The sequence below is a fragment of the Anser brachyrhynchus genome (genome assembly GCF_964034855.1).
Source record: "Anser brachyrhynchus genome assembly, chromosome: 13".
NCBI classification, from domain to species: domain Eukaryota; kingdom Metazoa; phylum Chordata; class Aves; order Anseriformes; family Anatidae; genus Anser; species Anser brachyrhynchus.
The window spans coordinates 3,603,138-3,623,381 of NC_137708.1; the positions used below are offsets into that span (position 1 = coordinate 3,603,138).

Consider the following 20,244-nt stretch of genomic DNA (forward strand, 5'->3'; position numbering starts at 1 on the left):
ATAATGAACCACCAAGTAATTGAAATAATAGTGAACCATACTGCTCTTTTTTTTTAGTGTCAATCTGTATTGGCCCATAATGTTAAAGTTTGTGCAACAAATGTTATGGATAGTACACTGCCTTGAATCCAATGACAGATTTTTTGAAAGCTCAGCTGGAAAGATGAACTTGTGATAAATTATTTGCAATGGCATTACTTGATTTTTTTTTTTTTTAATTTCAGCAGCATTTATTTTTCCCCAAAGCAATTTCAACTATTGCCTTACATACCTTTTATTTAACTTAAAATCAATAAAGCAATGGGAATATATCCTCGGTATTCAAAAATGACATTTCTCCTTTGTTTTCAGAACACACAAACCAAACAAAAAATCAATACTTTATATTTCCACACTTTGATAAGAAGGGTAATAAAGCAACAGGCTTACAGTGCTGTATAATATTAATTACAGAGTTTTTCAAGAAAATTTGCTGAGATTTAAAATTAATTATTGGTAATCCAGCACTACAGTTCTTTATCATGTGCTACAACAGTTTTGGAGAACTTGTGCATCAGTATATAACCTAAAATACATTACACTAGGTGTAATTCTTTGTAACTTCTCCAATGAAGAATGTACTTATAAACCACATTTAAAAGATAAAACATTTTATATTTTTTTCTGTGGGAGAAAATGATGCTAGTTACATGATGAAATGCATTAATGATAAACGAATACTTCTGCAATATTCATAGAATCATATCTAACACTGAGAAGCATTCATCTGGAGTCAAATAGCGGTTGTTAGCGGGAGAGAAACTTAGGAAAAGAAGAAAGGTTATTGTGAAGGCATTAATTTTTTTTTTTTTTTTTTAGAAGAAAAACAACTTTCCAAGATAGACCTGTTTGGTGAATATTACAACACAATCAAGATCTACTTTAGAATTATTTATAAAGCGTGCTTTGATAAGAAACTTATACTACTAGAATTTTATGAATCAACTTAGAAGGCAACTTTTCATATATTGTCTTGAAAGGATTGCTTTAACATTTTCTTAACATAAATTTAATTCCAACATAAGTGTAACTCACTTGCCAATTTTATTTTCCCAATAAAACTCTGATGAATCATTAGCTGCCAATGAAATGTGCACATAAAAAAAATTAGATGCTGTAAAAGCAAAGTTATTAAACAGTGGGACTAAAAGGATAATAAGCCTAAACTGAAAATAGTTTTAGCAATATTGTTGAATGTTATTCTGTAAAATAAATGAAAGCCTTTATCAAACAACCTCCCTATTATTCATCTTAATGCATTCTCCTATGGTCTCCTGAAATAATAACTGTCTACAAATAGCACAACACAAATTACTCAGCATTATACTATGTGCTTTATCTTGATCCTCAGAGATCATTCTTACATTATAAAAAATAAGTGGTTACAGTTCCAGCTGTAATTCAATAATTTTTATTCCTTAGCTTTGCAACCACCTTGTGGGAAGTCTTTCTAACATTTCAAGGAAGTTCAAGATTTCTGGATATAATGCTTAGATATTTAAGAGTTAAGATATTTACTCATTTTACTTTTTTTTTTTTTTTTTTCTTTTTCCCCCATTTGCACAGGGTACTGTTGTACATTGCCATATGAACTCAGAGGTCAGGTACCTTTTCTTGGAGCATGTTATCATTTGATTCAAGGTCACTAACATTAACCTCAATTGTAAGTGTCTGGTGGATTCTTCATTCCTTTCCAGCGTGACATATGATTAAGAATTTTATTTTTAAGTTATTTACAGCAATTTTCATTCTTTCTCATCACTATTGGCTCTGGACATGGGGGGGGAGGCGGGGAAAGATAATCTTTCATGTTTACTAAAGCAGACCTCATAACAGGCCATGCTGATTTCCAGCAATTTTCTCTTGCAACATTCAGTTAACACAAGAAAGAGGCTATAGAACAAAGATGTAAAAAAGATACCTCATCCCGCTAGGCTTTTGGGTGCAATTTTAGGAAAACAAAACCAAAAACAATTATAAGTTCCAGTGAGCTTTTACAGCCTACTTCTGTGTCTGAAGATATTAACTTAAACCAAGGTATCTGGTTTAAGCTGGACCAATTTTTAGTTGCTTTAGCTTTTTTATATTAGCTTGTCCGAAAGCAGGAATGAAATTCAAAGCTGTATTTACCTTTCTTACGTGGCCATTTTAATCCAGAAGGCAACTAAATAAATAGATAAAAAAGTCAGAGGTACATACCACATTCTATCACGTGTCTATTAAAACCACCTCAGCTTCTGAAGAAAAAACAAATTGTGCTTTAAAGAGCATACCACTATTACAACCCTTAAATGAGAAGCAAGGGAAGTGCCATCATATTCTGATCTACTCATGAGTGCTAACACTAAACTCTACAGAGGTCAGATACTATTTAAGGAATCAAAACTATTTGGATAAATTTTTACATAACTGTATCCTGTTGGAACATGTTCCCAACCAAACTGGAAATATGGAATGAAAATTAAGTGGAATTTTCTTTCTCGATGTCATCCTATTTTGGCATTTTCCAATTAAAGTATTTGTTATGGTAGTCCAAAATTAAATGATTAAATTAAAATTAAATAAGATTAAATTTTAAACTAGTTAGCCCCTACAGAACAGACAAGTAATGATTTCTGGAGCAATTTCTGAAATATTTACATTTAGAGAATGGAAAATTTCCTACAATCCCAAGAAACACACAGTGGTAGTAGTCAGGCACAACACAATCTTGAGGCTACATGTTGTTCAGAAAGCTGAAAGTAAAGACCTCAGGAAATGATCTTTGGTAAAGGCATTATTTAATGTAGATGTTGAAGGAAGTTCAATGGAAAACATTTATCAGAAATTTCCGCCTAGAGAGGAAGATATGCTGTTTTAGGGGAAAATACAAATATTACTCAGCAGACCAAGGGCAAAGGAAATAGGAAATGGGCTAGAGAGTTCTCTAAAATAATCTGTCACTGAAACATGAGAACATACGTGTCTGTTGACAATTCTATTTCAAAGCCTTCCACAACTCAAGATCCTTTTGCGGCACTGTGCCATTATCTGGAAGTTGGCTACTTCCATTTCAGACTTCTAAAAGGTAGGATAAAAATTTAATTTGGTTCCCATGTTGACATATCTTTTGCATGTTTATTATTTGAGCCTTTGGAATAACTCATAGGAAAACCAGGAGCTTATCACGGAAACAATACATCTTAGAAAAGCTGTAGCAGCTGACTTTGCTGCTTTTTACAGACTGCAGAGAAATGCCAATGATGCGGCCAAAATCTTTTAGGAGTCCCTCTTGATGAAAGGGCAGAGTACACCTCTGCAAAGGGTCTCACGTCTGAGCCTGCCCAGGTTTTGACAAGGGGTGGAGCACTCACTTTGGGAGCTGATATGCAGAAAAGGAAACATCTACTCCTCGTATGCAACACATAATCTGTGTGTGGGTAGAGAGAAAGATTGTGCTTTGAAATCTGCATTTTTAACCTTGAAATACTTGACTATTCAGGCACTAAATATAATGAATGGCTTAATTACAATAGTGTAATTTAGAACATGTATATTAGGGTCAGCTTCCAAAGAAATTTAGCCTCATTAATAATTTAAATTTCAGGTAATAAGGTAAAATAGCTGCTTGTTTGAGTGAAGAGAAAATACTTATTAACATTTAAGTAATTGTAATTTTATCGCCATACTATTGGTCAAATTAAAAGAAAAATATCTCCTCACACAGGGGAATATACTAACAACCCTTCCATCAGCTGTATCGTTCATTTTCCAGTTTAATTAAAATAAAGTCTCTCAAAGTTAAAAATAAATGTTAGAAATCATAGCTGCTGCAATTAGAGTTGCATTATGTCTTATACACCTAAATATTACTGGAATGCCCTCAGTTTGACAGATGCTTTTGAGGCTTATCTGAAAACACGGTGGGAAAGAGGGAGAAGTAGATTATATGGAATACTCATACTGCTTAATTCCAGATACCAATAATCTGAAACAAAACTCTCTATATTCCTCAGTGGAAAAAGAGAGGCTCCTCCAGAGGGTGATTTAAGGGCAATTAAATTAGGCCTGTTGTTCTGAATTACACTCAGAAGGCTCATAAAGCTAGGCAAAGTGAGTATGTCCTACAATGTCTGCTATCAGGAATACAAAAAAGAGCAAGCCAGGAAGAAGCAATACCCTAGGTGGATAATCAGCATGACGGCAATCTTTCACTCAACTGGGTGCTTGTCTCTGTATACCTGCTCTCCCTTCTCCATTGTTCACTGTTTGTATCTTTTCCCTCACACAACTTTCTGGTTTAAATTACAGTATCATGTATTCCTGACCATAACCTTAATTTGCAGTGTAGATAAATAAATGATTTCATTAAGAAAGATTCAACTAGATAGTGTACTCACATGCCTAAGTGCTTACAACATTTCTGAAGTAGGCTTTAGTTTATTGTACATGAACAGAGGAAGTGGATCTTTATAAAACATCTCCTCAGTGAGGAAAAAAAAACAGTTTAAAGTATTCTCATTCATAAAGCTTGATAACCTCAAGAACGCTAAAATGACTGTGGTTGATGCAGATAAATTTGATGGCAAGAAAAGAGGAATGTAACAGAATCAAAGAGTAGGATATAACGATAGAAGCAATTTAAGCGTGATTTTGTCGAAAGGAGAAGGACAAATTACACAAATTAGTTGGGAGATATGATTACATCAGCAAACATGAAAGATGCTCTCTGTGGCTTTGTTTTTATTCCTGTAATTCATCATGCTTCCCTTGGCAATGCTGTGAGGGGTTCCCTGGGTCGCATTGCCCACTCTCTGGGGCTGGCCTGATTCTGCAGGGCACGGATGCTCTGCCTTCCAGAGGCCCTCCTGGCAGCATCCCAGAAGCACCGCGCCTGCCCGTTGTGCACACTGGGGGGACTGACTGGAGGGTTGTAGTACTGGCTTATTTTCCAGCTGTCCTTTTGAAAGGCAACCTGAATGCATAAAGCAATGTGGCACTGCACGCTTTCCTCCCATGCAGAGGCAGGATTCAGCAAAGCATGCCTGGAGAGTGCCTCAATAACTGCTCTAAAGCACAGATTTAGTGGAAGGAGTTAAAAAAGGGAAAAACATGAAGAAAACAATCCAGTTACCTCCAAGTTTCATGACATTTATATATATTTAGATGGTTCTATCTTTTTTTTAAGCACTGGGTATCTCAAAGCTGTGTAGGTAGTGATGACAGCTAAGTACTCAAATGCCTATGTAAAGTGAGATATCAGATTCAGATAATTTTCTCAAGAAGAGTTCGTGTAAAAATAACTACCACCTTGCTAGGAACATCAATAAAAAGTGATCATCTTGCCTAATTCTCTTGTGCAGTAGAGATGACTTCTATTGGATCAGGTGTGAGGAATAAGTTTGGGATGAGGAAGTTTGTATTTCGCCTTGCTCTTCCTATAAATACTGCTTAGATAACTGTAAGGTTTAGGCTCCACTGTAAGAGCTACTAGCCTGGCAGTTTATTTTTAAACACTTCTTTAGTTTGACTGTTCATTGTACTGTTAATAGATATATTTTGCAACCTACTGAAAAATAGTCAATATATATATTTCTTTTTAGTCCTACAGTTAAGAAATATATCTATATTTGTTAAAATCTGAACAATTTCAGACTGCAAAAACAGCATATTAACTTTACTCACACCTGGAGCTAAACTATAAAATACTAGCAGACAAAGAAACACCTTCAGGAAACACCCAGCACAGAACAAGGTGATGCATCATTTTAAGTATCATCTTCTGCACATTCTTACCATATCTAGCATGTTTTCTGTATTCATTGGAAGAAATTCTAAGGTAGGAAACCAAGAACTGACTGACTACATGCCTATAACTCTTGGAGGACTGACCACTCCCCATTTGCAAACCATTTGCTAACACATTTACAGCTGTGCAAAGCAGGGTCCCTTAACAGTCTGTTCTGGTGAGACCTGTGCTCCTTGATTTAAATCTGTGTGGAGTCAAATATGTTCTCCACAAATATAAAAGGTCAAAATATGCAGTGATGACAGGGTATGTGGAAAAACCGAATCCACAGATGTCCATTTTAGAGAGGAAGAAACAAAATTACTCTCAGAGCACAAACGACATGAGTAATCTCTATGCAAAATATACATGTTATATACAACTATTGTAAAATTCCAGTTAATTCCCTTTTACAAAATGCTGCTATCCTACACTGGTGCTAAATTAAACATCTTGTATTTAGCCTATACTCATTTATCTAAAATAATTTTTAAAGTATTAGATGATTCTAAATTGCCATGCTATCCCACCACTTTATATTGGACCAAACTGTTCAATACCTATTTTCACAGTTCAGCAGTATTTACCTTGCTTTTGAGTATACATGGATAAATGAAAACTTAGGGTAACTGTGTGTTCAGCAGCTGTATTTCAAAATTTGGCACAATGAGTCTTCAAACACAGATGAGGTGGGATTAGTTATTTGACTTCTATATCAGTAAGATTGAACAATCTGAAGTGTGCATACATTTCAGTACAATTCAGTACAATACATTTCAGTATTTGGTTCAGAAAAGGAACAGGATTGTCTACTTCTGTTTCTCTTATGAAAATACAAAGTCTTGACATAAAACCTTTTTTACTATATGCTGGATAATTATCTTGTCGAATAATAAAACAATGTCAGTTTTGTTCCATTAACTGAAGATACGATAAATTACATGGAAAATGTCCAAGGAACAATAATATCTAGTAACATCATCCCTTGGAGGAGCTATGTTTTTTTCTGTCTCTCCCTACACTGCACATTCAGGATTTTTAGACAGAAAAAGCCCCCAGATTCATCCTACAGACTGAAATGTAAGTACCCAGAAGGGTAAATCAGCTCCATCAAAGTCTGTATGTCATATTATATTTACAACCAGATCCAACTGCATGATGATTGGTATAACATAATCTAGATCAGGCTCACTGAACAAGGTCAATGGAATGGAAGAATTTGCATCCATCTCGCTTTCCCTTACCAAAGAATATATATATGCATCTGTTATAGCAGCAGATAGTCTGGCCAATGTTTTCTCATTTTTTCCTGTATGCAAATCCAGCATATCTCAAAAATTCTGGAGTATACACTACAAATAACTCTGTGCTAAAAATAATCTGCAAAAATATGCACAAACCAAACCAAAACAAAACGCCACCATGTATTTTAGGGCAGCAGTCTGCTTAGCTTTGGTGAAAGCCCATGAATTCTTAAATATATGACTTACTTCCTGACTTGAGTAGTGGGCTAATTTTGCTCTATAACTCTGGAATGATTTTCAATTTAAAAAGGTCATTTTGGGATATTTTTGATCAGTACAAATAACGTAAGACTTAAAGCATAATTAAAGATGCTGCATTGCCGGTGTATTTCAAGGATCTTTCCAATTACATGTGGAGAAATTAAAAAACACAGACTAAATCAGGCTAAAAGGGTCCTCTGGAGGTCCTAGTCCACCTAGCCCAACATTCCTCTTTAAGCAGGGTCAGCTAGAATGAAATTTTAATAAAATAAGATACATAAAGACAGGACAGTAACAGCAACAATATGACCTTGCAATAAATAGTTACATAACAAATTCTCAGTTAGTGACCTTTAATAATCACTGGCAAACATTTAACAAAATTTGCGACAAGACTAAATTTTTATTTTTTATTCCTATTTATTTATACTTTTACGACCACAAGAACTGTAGAAGAGAACCAACAGTCTACTTGGTTCGCAGTCTTGCAGAGGAAAACAATGAGGTATCACTTGGTTCAGACTGAGGTATGGACACATATCTCTTTATGGTTTAGATCGGATACATCTCAGAACAGTCTGGTTTATTAATACTGTAGAAAATATCTAGCCGATATTTTATTTCAGATGTGGGCTGAACAGATTGTTAAGTGTTTCCAATACAGAGCGAAATGTTCTCATGTTCTTTGAACTGCTGCAAGTCATGGATTTGGGAGTGCAAAACAGTAAATGACTCACAGGCAACCTGGTACAATAGGATTTAGTGTGCCTTTATTGTCTGATATGGAGAGATACAAACAAATGTCAAAAACCACCCCCCAGGAAAACTCAAAAGAGCAAAGCAAACTCCAGTGCAAATAATATTTCAACTTTTAGTTTAGGGGATTTAGGTATCTTAATTTTATAAAAATGTTTTTACAAATCAGGTACACAAAACTTGTATGTTATAATCCCACACTGTTTCAGTTCTAATTATTATTATTTTTATTATTATTATTATTTTCTGTGCCTACTCTTCACATTGTAAATATTTCTTTGGTTCATTTTGGTTGCATCAGTATCTTTAGAATTTCAAAAAAATTGGACGGTATTAAGAAGTCTGAGACGTGGAAACTTGTACAACAGCTTGTATGACACTACATTAAAATGGAAGAGAACATGTGACACCGTTATCAACTTGCAATAGCTGATATAACAAACACTGAGTCTCTAGAGATACTGGGAGCATATTGAAACCACTCGTATAATACAACAAGCAAGTTGTATGTTATCGTTCATAAAAGGAGTTACTGATAGTCAAAGAAAATTGTTTAGAGCATGCAAAATAACTCATAACAAATAATCTACAATGGCTATAAGCTTTGGTGCTTGTGAGGATATACTATTCAAGTAATTTGAAATTTAATTAGATTCTATTTTAATTTCCATTCTTGTTTTAGGAGGCATAATGAAAAAATGTCTTTGAAAACATAAGAAATTAGCCCACATTCAGCTTTTGATTGCTGACTTAATCCATACTTCTGTATGTCGCCATAACACTTTTTCATTTTATGTTCATAACTATTCGGTGAAACTTCTGGATAAACACACTGGAATGCTTTGTGAGGTGAAGATCTGATGATACATCTTTCTATTTCTTTTCACTAACTGTAGATAAACTAGTTCCTTTTTCTAAGCATTCCACTATCTTTCAATCAGACCTCACAAAAATCCTTTCCACACTACTGGTTCAAAACCTAGCCATCCCAAAGCACTCAGGACATCACTTCCCTCAACATGTCTGGCTGTAGTACTGTAACGTCTTTCAGTTTACTGTCTTTAAGCCAGTTTACCTGGGTAACCTCAATTTTATGGCTCTCTCCTCCATTGTATCCACTATTGATCAAGAACAAGCAGCTTGCAAAGGAGTCAAGAGCAAGAAGCCTATAATTCTCTTCAAACTTCATGGGTTTACAGACTTTTGCCAATGGTCAACCAGTCGGTATGACTAAAGTGAATGCAGATGATGAGAGTGATTGGCAATGAGTATCTAACTACATCACAGGGTTAGGAAGAAATACGGTGAAGCTGAGCAGAGGTAGAATATGTGTAAGAAGTAATTCTACATAAGCCTTGAAAATATCTGGAGGCTTTTTTGGAACCTGACTTCCAGTACTTCTTCAGAAATTTTGCTGTGTCCTGAAAGTCAGTGATATTTTGACAGTGGAGCATGCATTTATTATTCATCTTTTACTCAGGTATTCTGAGTTTTTCTTATTTGGTTGTTTATTCATCTTGTATGGATTACAGTCTTTCAGTAAATGTTAAGTAAGAATTTGAATATATTATGTAGTTTCCTACATATATACAGTACAAAACCTCTATTAAAGAAAGAAAAGGCTGCATGATTTTTGCAAATAGCAGATCAAAGCTGACTGTGAGAAGCAGTGGTGACTTAATAAGAGAACTGGGATTGCTTTCCAAAGGCCACTCTTAATCCTTTCATATAAAATTAGTATATGGAAATAGAGTTAGGTCATACTTCAATTTTTTTTTTCTGTAATTAAGAAGTCTAACTTGAGTATTTGTCTAAAATTTGTCTAAAATTACTAAACACGTGACTATAAAAAGCTTAAAACCAACTTCCTTTAAGTACTAATGCATGATACAAACACACACAGAGAGAAGAAAAAAAAGCCATGGAAATGAATACAGCATTGCTGACACAGTTTGATGACAGATATTTTCATTTAATATACCATGTATAAATAATTAATTTTTGAACTCTGACATTACTGCACTAGAAAAGCTGCTGTGCACAAATTTAGATCTCTACATATGCATAGTGAAAGAGCTCATTTATTCAATCACATATATTTTTGAAGATTTATGTATAACGTAATAGTAGAAATGGAAAACACAGGAAATCGAAGTGCTAACCATTTTTATTCCTAGAAGCGTAAAATTTTCTGCACATAGTGAGATCAAATGCATAATGTGTACCATGATGTAACCTACTAAACATACGAAATGCTTAAACAGCAAGTTATGAATAATTACTGTTGGCTCTTGGATACTTGTTCTCACCTACACCTGTTTTTTAAATCATTAAGAACATCTCAGCAAGACTATTTTTAGTGTAAAATGTATTTAACTAGGCCTGTGGTCCTAATGCCATTCCCACAAGTTTTGAAGTTTTACCAATAAAATTCCCCATCTGAGAATTCATTGAAAGAAATAGGGTTGATTTTTTGCCTCATATTTTATAGTTAAAAACACATTTAGGTTCTCACTATAATGGGGTAAATTTTCAACTGTGAAGACCAGCAGAAATACATCTAATATACCACACTAAACAGGACAGAAAGGACAGAGAGAGGTTTTTTTCCCCATTTATGACACCTCAGCAGGACATAAAATTTAAGCAAGTAGAGCAGTCTTAACTATTCTAGAGCAAGTTAAAAATAATTTTGGATTTTGTCTTAGCATATACTCTGGAAGATAAATTGCACATTCCTTTAACAGCCTTAGGTATTTGGCTCTATGCATCCGAAGTCAGATAAAAATAATAGTAGTCCATAAAGAATACAAATGTATTTGTCTTTTCTTATTCAACAAAAGACAGAAGTGGAAGGAGACTATTTGATATAAAATTTTCTTCCTATTTTTAATGTAGAGTTTGGAACCATCTTCATGAAGAAGGGAGATACTTGAGTCCTGTATGGCTTAAATAGATACTGAAAATTATTTTGCTGATCTCTGTTATTGAATTGCTAAGAAACAATTAGTTTCCAAGAGGAATCAGTCAGTTAGAGGCCTTGTTTGAAATTATAAGAAATAAGAAGTTAGTCATTCAGAAATCTCTACATTTTCTCCCCATGTAAATATCTCAGCAATGCTTCTTTTAAATATATTTTGTTTGAAGCAGTATTTCCTAGATAAGAAATAATAATTACACTTCTTTCATCTGTTTGGTTCATCTACTCCTATAGTTAAATTGTCCTTCAGCATTTTAATTGACTGCCAGTACTGTTCATGCTGTGAGAAGCGTTAAGTCACAAGAGACTTAGAAATATAGTTATAACTGTATTTTAAGAGGTACCAATAGGGTCGTTATTATTATTATGTTGTAACAGCAAAAGAGCTAGCTTATGTTTAAATGGATTTGTTCAGTTTAGGAAACTCATTGTTTGGAAACAACCTATTTTAATGTCTTTGTGAAACATAATGCAGATGCAGGAAAACGGCAGCATGCTTATGAAACTATTACTGTGAGTCCCATGGTTCCCCTCATCTAGTTCATACTCCGCTCTGAGTTCATTATCATCACACAGAACTAATGTGCTCTGTTCTACTAAACTCACAACACAATGCACCGAACAAAAAGCTCTGTGAACAGCTCATGGCTGAGCTAATAAATCCAGCCTTTCATTTGTTCTAGTGTTTATGGTGTAAACACAACCCAACTGTCCCTTATCCTTGCATTGACAAAGGACGTTAAACATCAGTGCAACAATGACTTCTAAACCTCATCTCCGTCCTCCCAATCATCTCTTTCCCTAAAATGTGCTCCTCCTTTTATGTAAGCTGTCAGGGTTTCTGTACCTCCTCCAACCTGGCCTATTTTTAAAAGCCAGACAGAAGTCTCTGTTTCATGCTTCAATAGACCTTTGTACTTAAAAAAAGTCATTGTTGCACAAACTATCTCTAGAAGGCTGCACAACAGTTTCCTGACAGCTTGTTTTGAAGAATTTTCTACTTCCTCCAATTTTTTCTAAGCTCTTCAGTAGATCTATTTCTTAACTGATTATATTACTGTGTAACACAGACACCTCAAAAATACCAAGTTGCATTAGAAAGACTTACTTTCCACGAAATCTTATACAACAAATATTAATAGTGTGCTGAAGGAATACCTGGAAACAACTTAACTACTTATTGTTCATCTAGATTTATACTTTTAATTTGGAGTGATTAACCTAAAAGGTTTAGAACAGACCACTATTTCATTCTTGTCAGAGAAAAAAAACACACACAAAACTTGTTTTCCAAAATGGAACACTTACTTTTTATTTTACTTATGAAAGATTATTTCTGAAAACTACGGCAAACTTTTGTATTTGTCCCAAAGACATTTGTATTATTTCAACAAACATTAACAGCCAGAATATAATTCTGTGTTTTAAAAAACTCCAAGTTGGTCTGACAGTGTTTCCAGTTTAAAGAATCACGCAATCCTCAAGAAGCTGTTTTTATAATCAAGGGAACAGTTATTAAGATGAAGCATCTACATATCTGTTGAAATGCACAGTAGAGATAAAATCCTATGTTTGTTTTTAGCTGTCACTGGAATGAAACCAGAGGTAAAATTTGCCTCACTGTTTTTATTTCATTTTATTCTATTTTATTTTATTCTATTTTATATTATTTTATTTTATTTATTTTATTTTATTCATTTCATTTCATTTTATTCACTTCATTTTATTCATTTCATTTCATTTATTTTATCCATCTGAAATCTGAATATCTATCTCTGGTCTTTTTCTTTGGAACCCACATAGCTCGTGACACACTATTTCCTTAAACACTACTGCCTTTGTGAAATATTTCAGTAGAACAAACACTGCAGAATGACTTGTATAAGAACCAACTCAAAACTCTGACCATTCAGTCACCACACCACCTGGGGGACTTCTGTCTACTACTACACTTAGCTTCAATCCCAGAGAACATCCCATGCCAGGAATTGAGCAGAGCTGAAAATGGAGCACAAGGAGCTTCCAGATTTAGTTCAAGAGATCCCTAAAAAGATCCCTTAAATCTGCCTTCACAGGCACATAAAGACTTAAAACAAAGATTGTTTACAAGCTTATTAGTGCTGTTAATGCTATTATCAGTGATTCCTCCTGGTTTTCTTTGCAATACCAGGATTAAAAGAATGGGAGAAAGGGCAAAATTAACTTTCTCCAATAGGAGAAATCCTAGGAAAAGCTAGGAATATCCCCAGAATAGTCCCAGAAAATAACTTGCTCAAGGACAGAAAATGCAATGTTTTCTGCTGATGTCTAAGTTACACAAAGCCATTTAGGAATATATCAGCCTAGGAACAGACATGGCAGCGGACCCATGAAATTCTCCCCTCATCATTACGAATTTGACAGACTAGATGAATATCATATCATAAGCCTAGTAATTGGATGAATAACTACAGTAAAACCCAGTGATTTAATAAAAACTATTTCTCAGAGACTAAGAGATCTGTTCCCTGGACTATGTATTTTTCCCTATCCAACTTGGTATGGAAAGGAAAGATACTGGAGTATGACAAAGGGGAAGGGGCATGACAAACAAGGGTGGGTGAGTCCTGTGAGTACAGGACTGCTAAAAGCCTGAAAATGAGAACGAGAATCAGTTCTGATTCTGATCTGATCTTTAAGTATGTATTGAATGAGGCCCACATGAAAATTTGAAAATACGAGTCTTGCAAGTCATGAACTATGAACCCAATCCACCCCATCTGAAGGATCAGGTAATGACTGTAGTAACTAGGACTGTCATCCTGAACTCAGTTGAAATTGGATTGCTTCACCCCATAAAACAGACTAATGGTTTGAAGCAGCGAAGTTATTTCTAAAAAACCTTCTCTAATTTGCATAAAGATATTAATATTCTGAAAGAATGCCGTCTGGTACATTGGTGCGAATATAATTAACAAAATCAACATAGCGTTTACATTAGTATTTGTTTTGATATACAACAAAATGTGCTGAAGACAATGTTTTTGGAATAAACTGGTATTTGTTTTTTCATGGATGGAATGAGTTGGCCTAAAAGCTTGATTATCATTCAGGATTTTAATTACAGCCATAGCAATGAATGCTTGCAAATTTCAACAATAGCTTTCAAGTTTTTTAGTCTTAATCACTCTTCCCTCACTGTAGAGCATATATTTTTAAAAGTATTGTTAAAACAGCAATTCACCCTATAGGGCAGGAGATCCCTCAAGATCAATAAAATCTTAACCCCAAGGGGCTTGACTAGCAGATAAACTACAGCTGATGCTCAGAACCAACTAAGTTTAACTTCAAATCTCTCAAGGAAAAAATACTTCCTCTAAAATTCTATCTGCTTTAAGCTCTACAGAAGATTAATGGCTTTCTACTCCCCAAAAGCAAAAAAGCCCCTCTCATTGTCTTAGGCAAGCCCACAGAACATTTTGCAACTGGTTTCAGATCCTTTAAATGCCTTTCTCTTTTATTGCCATCTACAATAGTAATTATTTTCAGTACTGTTTGCTTTATATTAAAAACTGCTGAAGTTTAATGTTCTCCACTGAAACTACACTCATAATTAATCTTCCACCAGTTGATACATTTTAATAGCACTTACAACATTAATCTTTGGAGTCAGCTAAATCTAATAAAATTTAAGAGGAATTCTCGCATTAGTACATCAGTGCTCCAAACTATTTTGTTTGTCATCCTTCTATTTCATTTAGCTTTGTTGATTTGAACAATGTCAATATAAATAGAAAACTAATTATAAATAATATTTCTGAAGTGAAGGAAGGAAGGATTTAAAAAAGGATGAAATCTTTCCTTTGTTAATTTTCTTTATTTTTTTTCCACTTTCAATGTGACACATTTGCTGCTATAGTATATATTATCTGACTTTTGCATAGATCTTTATTCTTGACCCTATTATTTGCCAAAGTATGCATTTATACAATGTACATGGCTTACATCCAGGGATCTGAGAAGAAATGTTGCTTTTTTTTTTTTATACAAGAATTTTATGCTTTTTATTGTTGTTAAACCAAATAGTGCAGTTCTATATAATGAATTCCGCATAATGAAATGCCTTGAGTTTATTTTCAGTTTCTCTTTTCACTCCATAAATTTCAGTCTGAAATTAGACAGAAATGTAAGACTTTCTCATTTTACTGCTGTTCTTGTACTATTTTCAATTTGTCTTATACCGGCCTGCTTTACCGTTCTTATTTAATCAAAGACTACTTTGAAGCTAGGGAGTATCTCCATAACACAACTTCCTCCTGCTAGAACATTAGTATGGTGATGGGGGTAAAACCAAAGTTTTCTTCTTGCAAGTGAACCATGCTTGGCTTAATGTTTTCCCTTCTATTTCTTTTCCTAATTATTTATTACATTTTTACTCCGAATGATATTATTGTATTTAATAATCTCAAAACCTCTATACAAGGTATCACTGATTTATAATTGGATCATTTTGAAAATGTTAGTACTCATCTGTGCTTCAGCAAATATGGACTAGTACAACCATCACAGTTCAAAGTGCTAATGCTTTTGCTAGTATTGATTACCAAAAAAGTTTCCTGTTGCCATAGGAACTCTAATCTAAAAAAAAACACATTTAAAAACCTTCTGACATTAATATTCTCTGGCCAGGAGGCTACTCAAGTCAAGTACGTAAATAAGAACCCAGGAAAATCAGATTCTGTCTGTTCTTTGTCATTAATGTAAACAGGGTTAGATTCTGATAGCTGAATTTTAAAGAAAAAACTGATGGTCAGAATTTCTAGCGTTATTAAGATAAAATTATTCCCACTGAAATATAAAGCCTGCTTCTGTTAGTTACAGCCAGTATTTAAATTTGGTACCTTTCAGCCAGTTCTCGCTCTATCAGTGCGTGCACATGAAATACACGTTACGTGTGTAATATGAACTTCTCATCTTATAAAAATTACCTTTGGTCGGACTTGAGAAGGGAGCCCTTGGTAGAAATGCAAAGATAACATGTTGAATACTTGCTCTGCAGTACATAGGTTCTCAAAGCACTATATTCTCACCTTTATGAAACCCTCAATTCTCTGTCACACAGAAAGATGTCTGACAAGTATCTATCCAAATCCTACTGTAATACTATACTATGAAGTCCATTTATAATCTTTTCATTTTAGTTTAAAACATGTTCCTGAAGAAAACCCTTTTATCACGCCAGTTTTGTTAAGTCTGTGATACTTCTTTCACCATTTATTATTGAAATTGAATAGCCTACAGGTGCATCATAATGAACAGTAGCTGTACGCAATCTATCTTCAGGCTGTCCAACAAGGTGACACTGAAAGACTTTAATTTTAAGTTGGATAAAATTGTCTTTCTTACTGAGCTTTAAGGTATGAAATGGTTTGTGTTTTGACAGCTTATTTAACAGGCTTTGCTAACTTCACAGGCAATTTTATATTCAGTCATAAAGCAATGTAACTAGAGTCAACCAGTTCCAGAAGGAAGAAAATGACCGGTAAAGATCATATAAGAAATAGTAAAAATGCATTCATTGTAAAAAGAAAGAGAAAAAAATATATAAAATAAATCAGTTAAAGTTTATGCTTGCTTCACTTTTCCTTCTGCAACAGCTCTAACATTCAATGCATTTTACTGAACAGTCTTGTTACTCTAAGGCAAATATAATGATTGTATCACAATTTTCCTGCCTAATTAAATAGAAACAGCTTTCTGAGTCATATCCAAAGAGGCTCTGCAGTCTTGCTAAAACACTCTTACATGCACATGTTTGGAAAAGCTATCATTCTAAAACAGCCTTTTATTTACTCTCACCTGGCTAAACATTTCACATCTCTATCTATGTTTCTTTTTTGAGAATAACCCTTTAACTCTTAGTTCGACATTTCATACCAGCTTGAAGATCAGCCTGGAATGTTTCATTTTTTGAAAGGTTCTGTATTCTGTGTATGACTAACAGGAGTTTTGAGATTTTGAAGGGAAAAAAATAATTGACCAGCAAGACTGGTCTATAGCTAAATTAATCCAAAAAGCCTGTTTCCATTCTGCAAGAAGCACTACTAAAGAAAATACTTGTTAAAAGGAGAAGATAAACATGGAGCTATCTCAATCAGATAAACATTATATGAAAGAATAACTGTAAGTATACTAAACCACAAAATACTAGACTTAAATGTTCAGCTGTGTCCTTACTCTTCATGATGAAAAAGCTTTGTTCAAAATTCTTAAAATCTAATTTTTCTGTTATTAGCCTTTGCATTTTCATTTTCTCTCTAGTACTATTTCAGGTTTATGAGAATTTTCCCTGAATGTGTCATTTCAATATAACAATATTTTTTGTTTAAAAATGTAATTCTATGCATATGTTCTTGAAGTTGTGATGCTTTCAGTTTCATAGTACAGGGATTACTGCAAAAATATCACCAAAAAAAAGGCATAGTAATCAAAACAAATTAAAAAACTTTAATGTTATTACTGGAGACATAATTCATTTTATGCAGTGCTGGTTTAAGGAAGAACAAGGGAAAAATCATTTGTAGTGCACTTCATTTTTGGAAGCTGAGGTTCCCTACAAATTTTAAATTCTGCTTTCTATACAATGCTAATATTTTGGAACAATTTGGTAGATTTGATTGTATATTAAACACACCAGGATTTTCAAACTGGGTGGCTTTTAATCTGTTCTCCAGAATGGGAGACTCTGGAACTTAGAATACACCAAACACAACATCTACGTTTGTAGGTGGAGTTTGTAGCTACAGTACACAGAAACAATCCCATTCAAAACCAGACCAGACAGCAGAACCAGTAGTTATACCTGCTTTTCAAACACAACTAAGTGGTTAAAGAATTCCCTGCAGGTGTGGTGACCTATTCTGTGCTGCTCTTAGCCTGATTTGGAGCTATCTTCTTAGGAAACCACTGTGTGTAATCACTAGATGTTATAATAATCAGATTACAGACTACTCTGGGGTAAACATCACTAACCTTGCTGTAGCTAGACCAATGCAAAATTGAGTGCATTAAACGGACAAGTATAGGAGCAAGGTTCACAGCTGTCATGGCACTCTTCTCAGAGAAGAGATGGAACTTTTCTGCATTTGCATTGAGATTATTAAATATCAAATACACATTTTTGGAAAGTGGGTAGAACTTTCCAATAGCACTCCCAAGACAATTGTCCTAACCACCAAATCAGAGAATTAAACTTTTCCCTTACTCGCTTTCTCTGGCCCATCAATGATTATTTTCAATAATGGAACTGATTTAATTGGAAGGTATCTGAGTATGACTCTGATTATGGGGGTACAGTACCTTTGTAGGAGAGGACAAAGAATTCCAATCAATTACCAACTCAGGACTGTGACTAATTACTTATGGTCTTACATGATGCATCTATGAAAACAGTCTAACATGTTAACCAGCATTTACATCACAGGGAAAGAGTTCATCTGGTAAAGCTCTCTTTAGGCAGTGCTCTATCTGTATGAAAGGTGCAGTTTGCGGTCCAAGTATTTAAGAGGAATAGAATTTATCTGAAATGAGGCTGCTAACAGCTTCCAAGGAACTGCCTGCTTCATAGAAAAATGAGACAAAACAGCAAGAAATGTTCATTAACTACTCTGAATAAACAAAGCAGGATGGAATGGCAGTTAGAAGATGTTTGTTTTTTCACATATCATGATGTTTCCATATTATATAGTTTCAGAAAACAAACTATCAGGGAAATTACGTTATTGACCAATTTACCAAACATATGTTGACCTTTCTCAGCTAACCAATTCCTTTTCCAAAATAAAATCAGACTTTTTTTTTAAAAAAAAGTATGTTTATGCAGATATCACAGACAAAAAAAACAACAAACAAAAACATAAAAAATCCACAGATCAGATTCCAAAGCTCAAGTTCAATTAGCATCTTTAGAGCAATTTCTATTTAGAAAGTTCAGCTTCATTGAACAGAATAAGACTTATTCATTAATTACCTTCAGGTATGAGAAACTTGGGAAATAACTGAGACTATTACGAAAAATTTCAAAGAAATAATACAGAATATTTCATATTACTGAGCATTAGTGTTCAAATCCCTCTGCAGCCATTGCCATACATTATGCAAATATTATAATGAACTTGTACACCAATTAGAAATTTCTTGGAAGTTTTAAGAAGAGGAAGCATGTTTAGCGAGCCCTTACACACACTCTGGTAAACCACATCTCCTTTTCCTAGCATGAGTTATTATCAAATCCAAGTAAAGAATGGTTCCTGGTTCAGTTCAGATTTGAATCACCTTGCTCACATAGTGAACACTAATATCCCTATGTAACTAAAACTGTTACATACCTGTAAGACTTCGTATGTAGCCAATACACCTTAAAATCATTTATATAGATTTCAAAACATCTACATGACTAACAAAGTCACTTACAGCAAACTGAGCTCAGGAACTTCACTGTCACTATGGGGAAAGCCAGCTGACTAAGCAATATGCTGGACAGAGCACTAAGAGCTCCCCGCTAACTCAAATAGTGACTTATTCCTCTTTACCAAAGTTAAATACAAACATTCTTCCAACTCACATTTTCAAACTATGTAAGCCTGACTCAACCAATGCCTTGCTATATCAGCACTTCACACATTTTTGTATAACCTGTGCATTTTAAAATTTGCTTTAGTATCATCTAATTTCTCTATTATGCAAGAGAAAAACACTCGTCTTCAGTAGTCCCGTGAGTATTAATTATTCACTTCACTAATTTCAGTAAACATAGAAGTATGATACCTTCCAGATCCAAAGTCTTGACTAAAATTAATAAAGCCTGTGGAAGAGATATTAAATGTTGCACTACTAGGCAAACGTTCTCATCAACTATACCCAAATATGCCTGCTGTGTCCAGAATTACTTGGATACCAACCATCATTACTGTGAAAGGAGAGAGCTTCAGAGAGAACTAAAAAGCTTTGTGTCCTAAGCTTTTTTGTTCATAGTTTTTGCTTAAAAAGAGATCAAAACTAATCAAAGAGACTACAAGTCCAGTAGTCGCTTGTATATCTCTTGCTTGCTAAAGTGTAGGCTTTAAAACATGGAGCCAGGAAGCAAATCGTGAAACACTAAGCTTCAGTATCTCTCACCTATCTGCAGTATATATGTCACCCGATTCCAGTTCTCTATA

The 20,244-nt window shown here is 34.3% G+C and overlaps 1 protein-coding gene across 2 annotated transcripts in view; it reads left to right on the top strand.

Annotated features, from left to right (window-relative positions):
• Positions 1-2,730: 2,730 nt before the first annotated feature.
• The window catches only part of KLHL4 (kelch like family member 4), an 81,252-nt gene continuing 63,738 nt past the window's right edge, over positions 2,731-20,244 (top strand). The window contains exon 1 of one of the 2 annotated variants that reach the window (XM_080554391.1): positions 2,731-3,106. In XM_080554391.1, coding sequence (XP_080410517.1) covers positions 2,989-3,106 — 118 coding nt within the window. In that variant the 5' untranslated portion in view covers positions 2,731-2,988. The remainder of the gene's footprint in view (positions 3,107-20,244) is intronic. The other variant, XM_080554393.1, reaches the window with a different exon arrangement.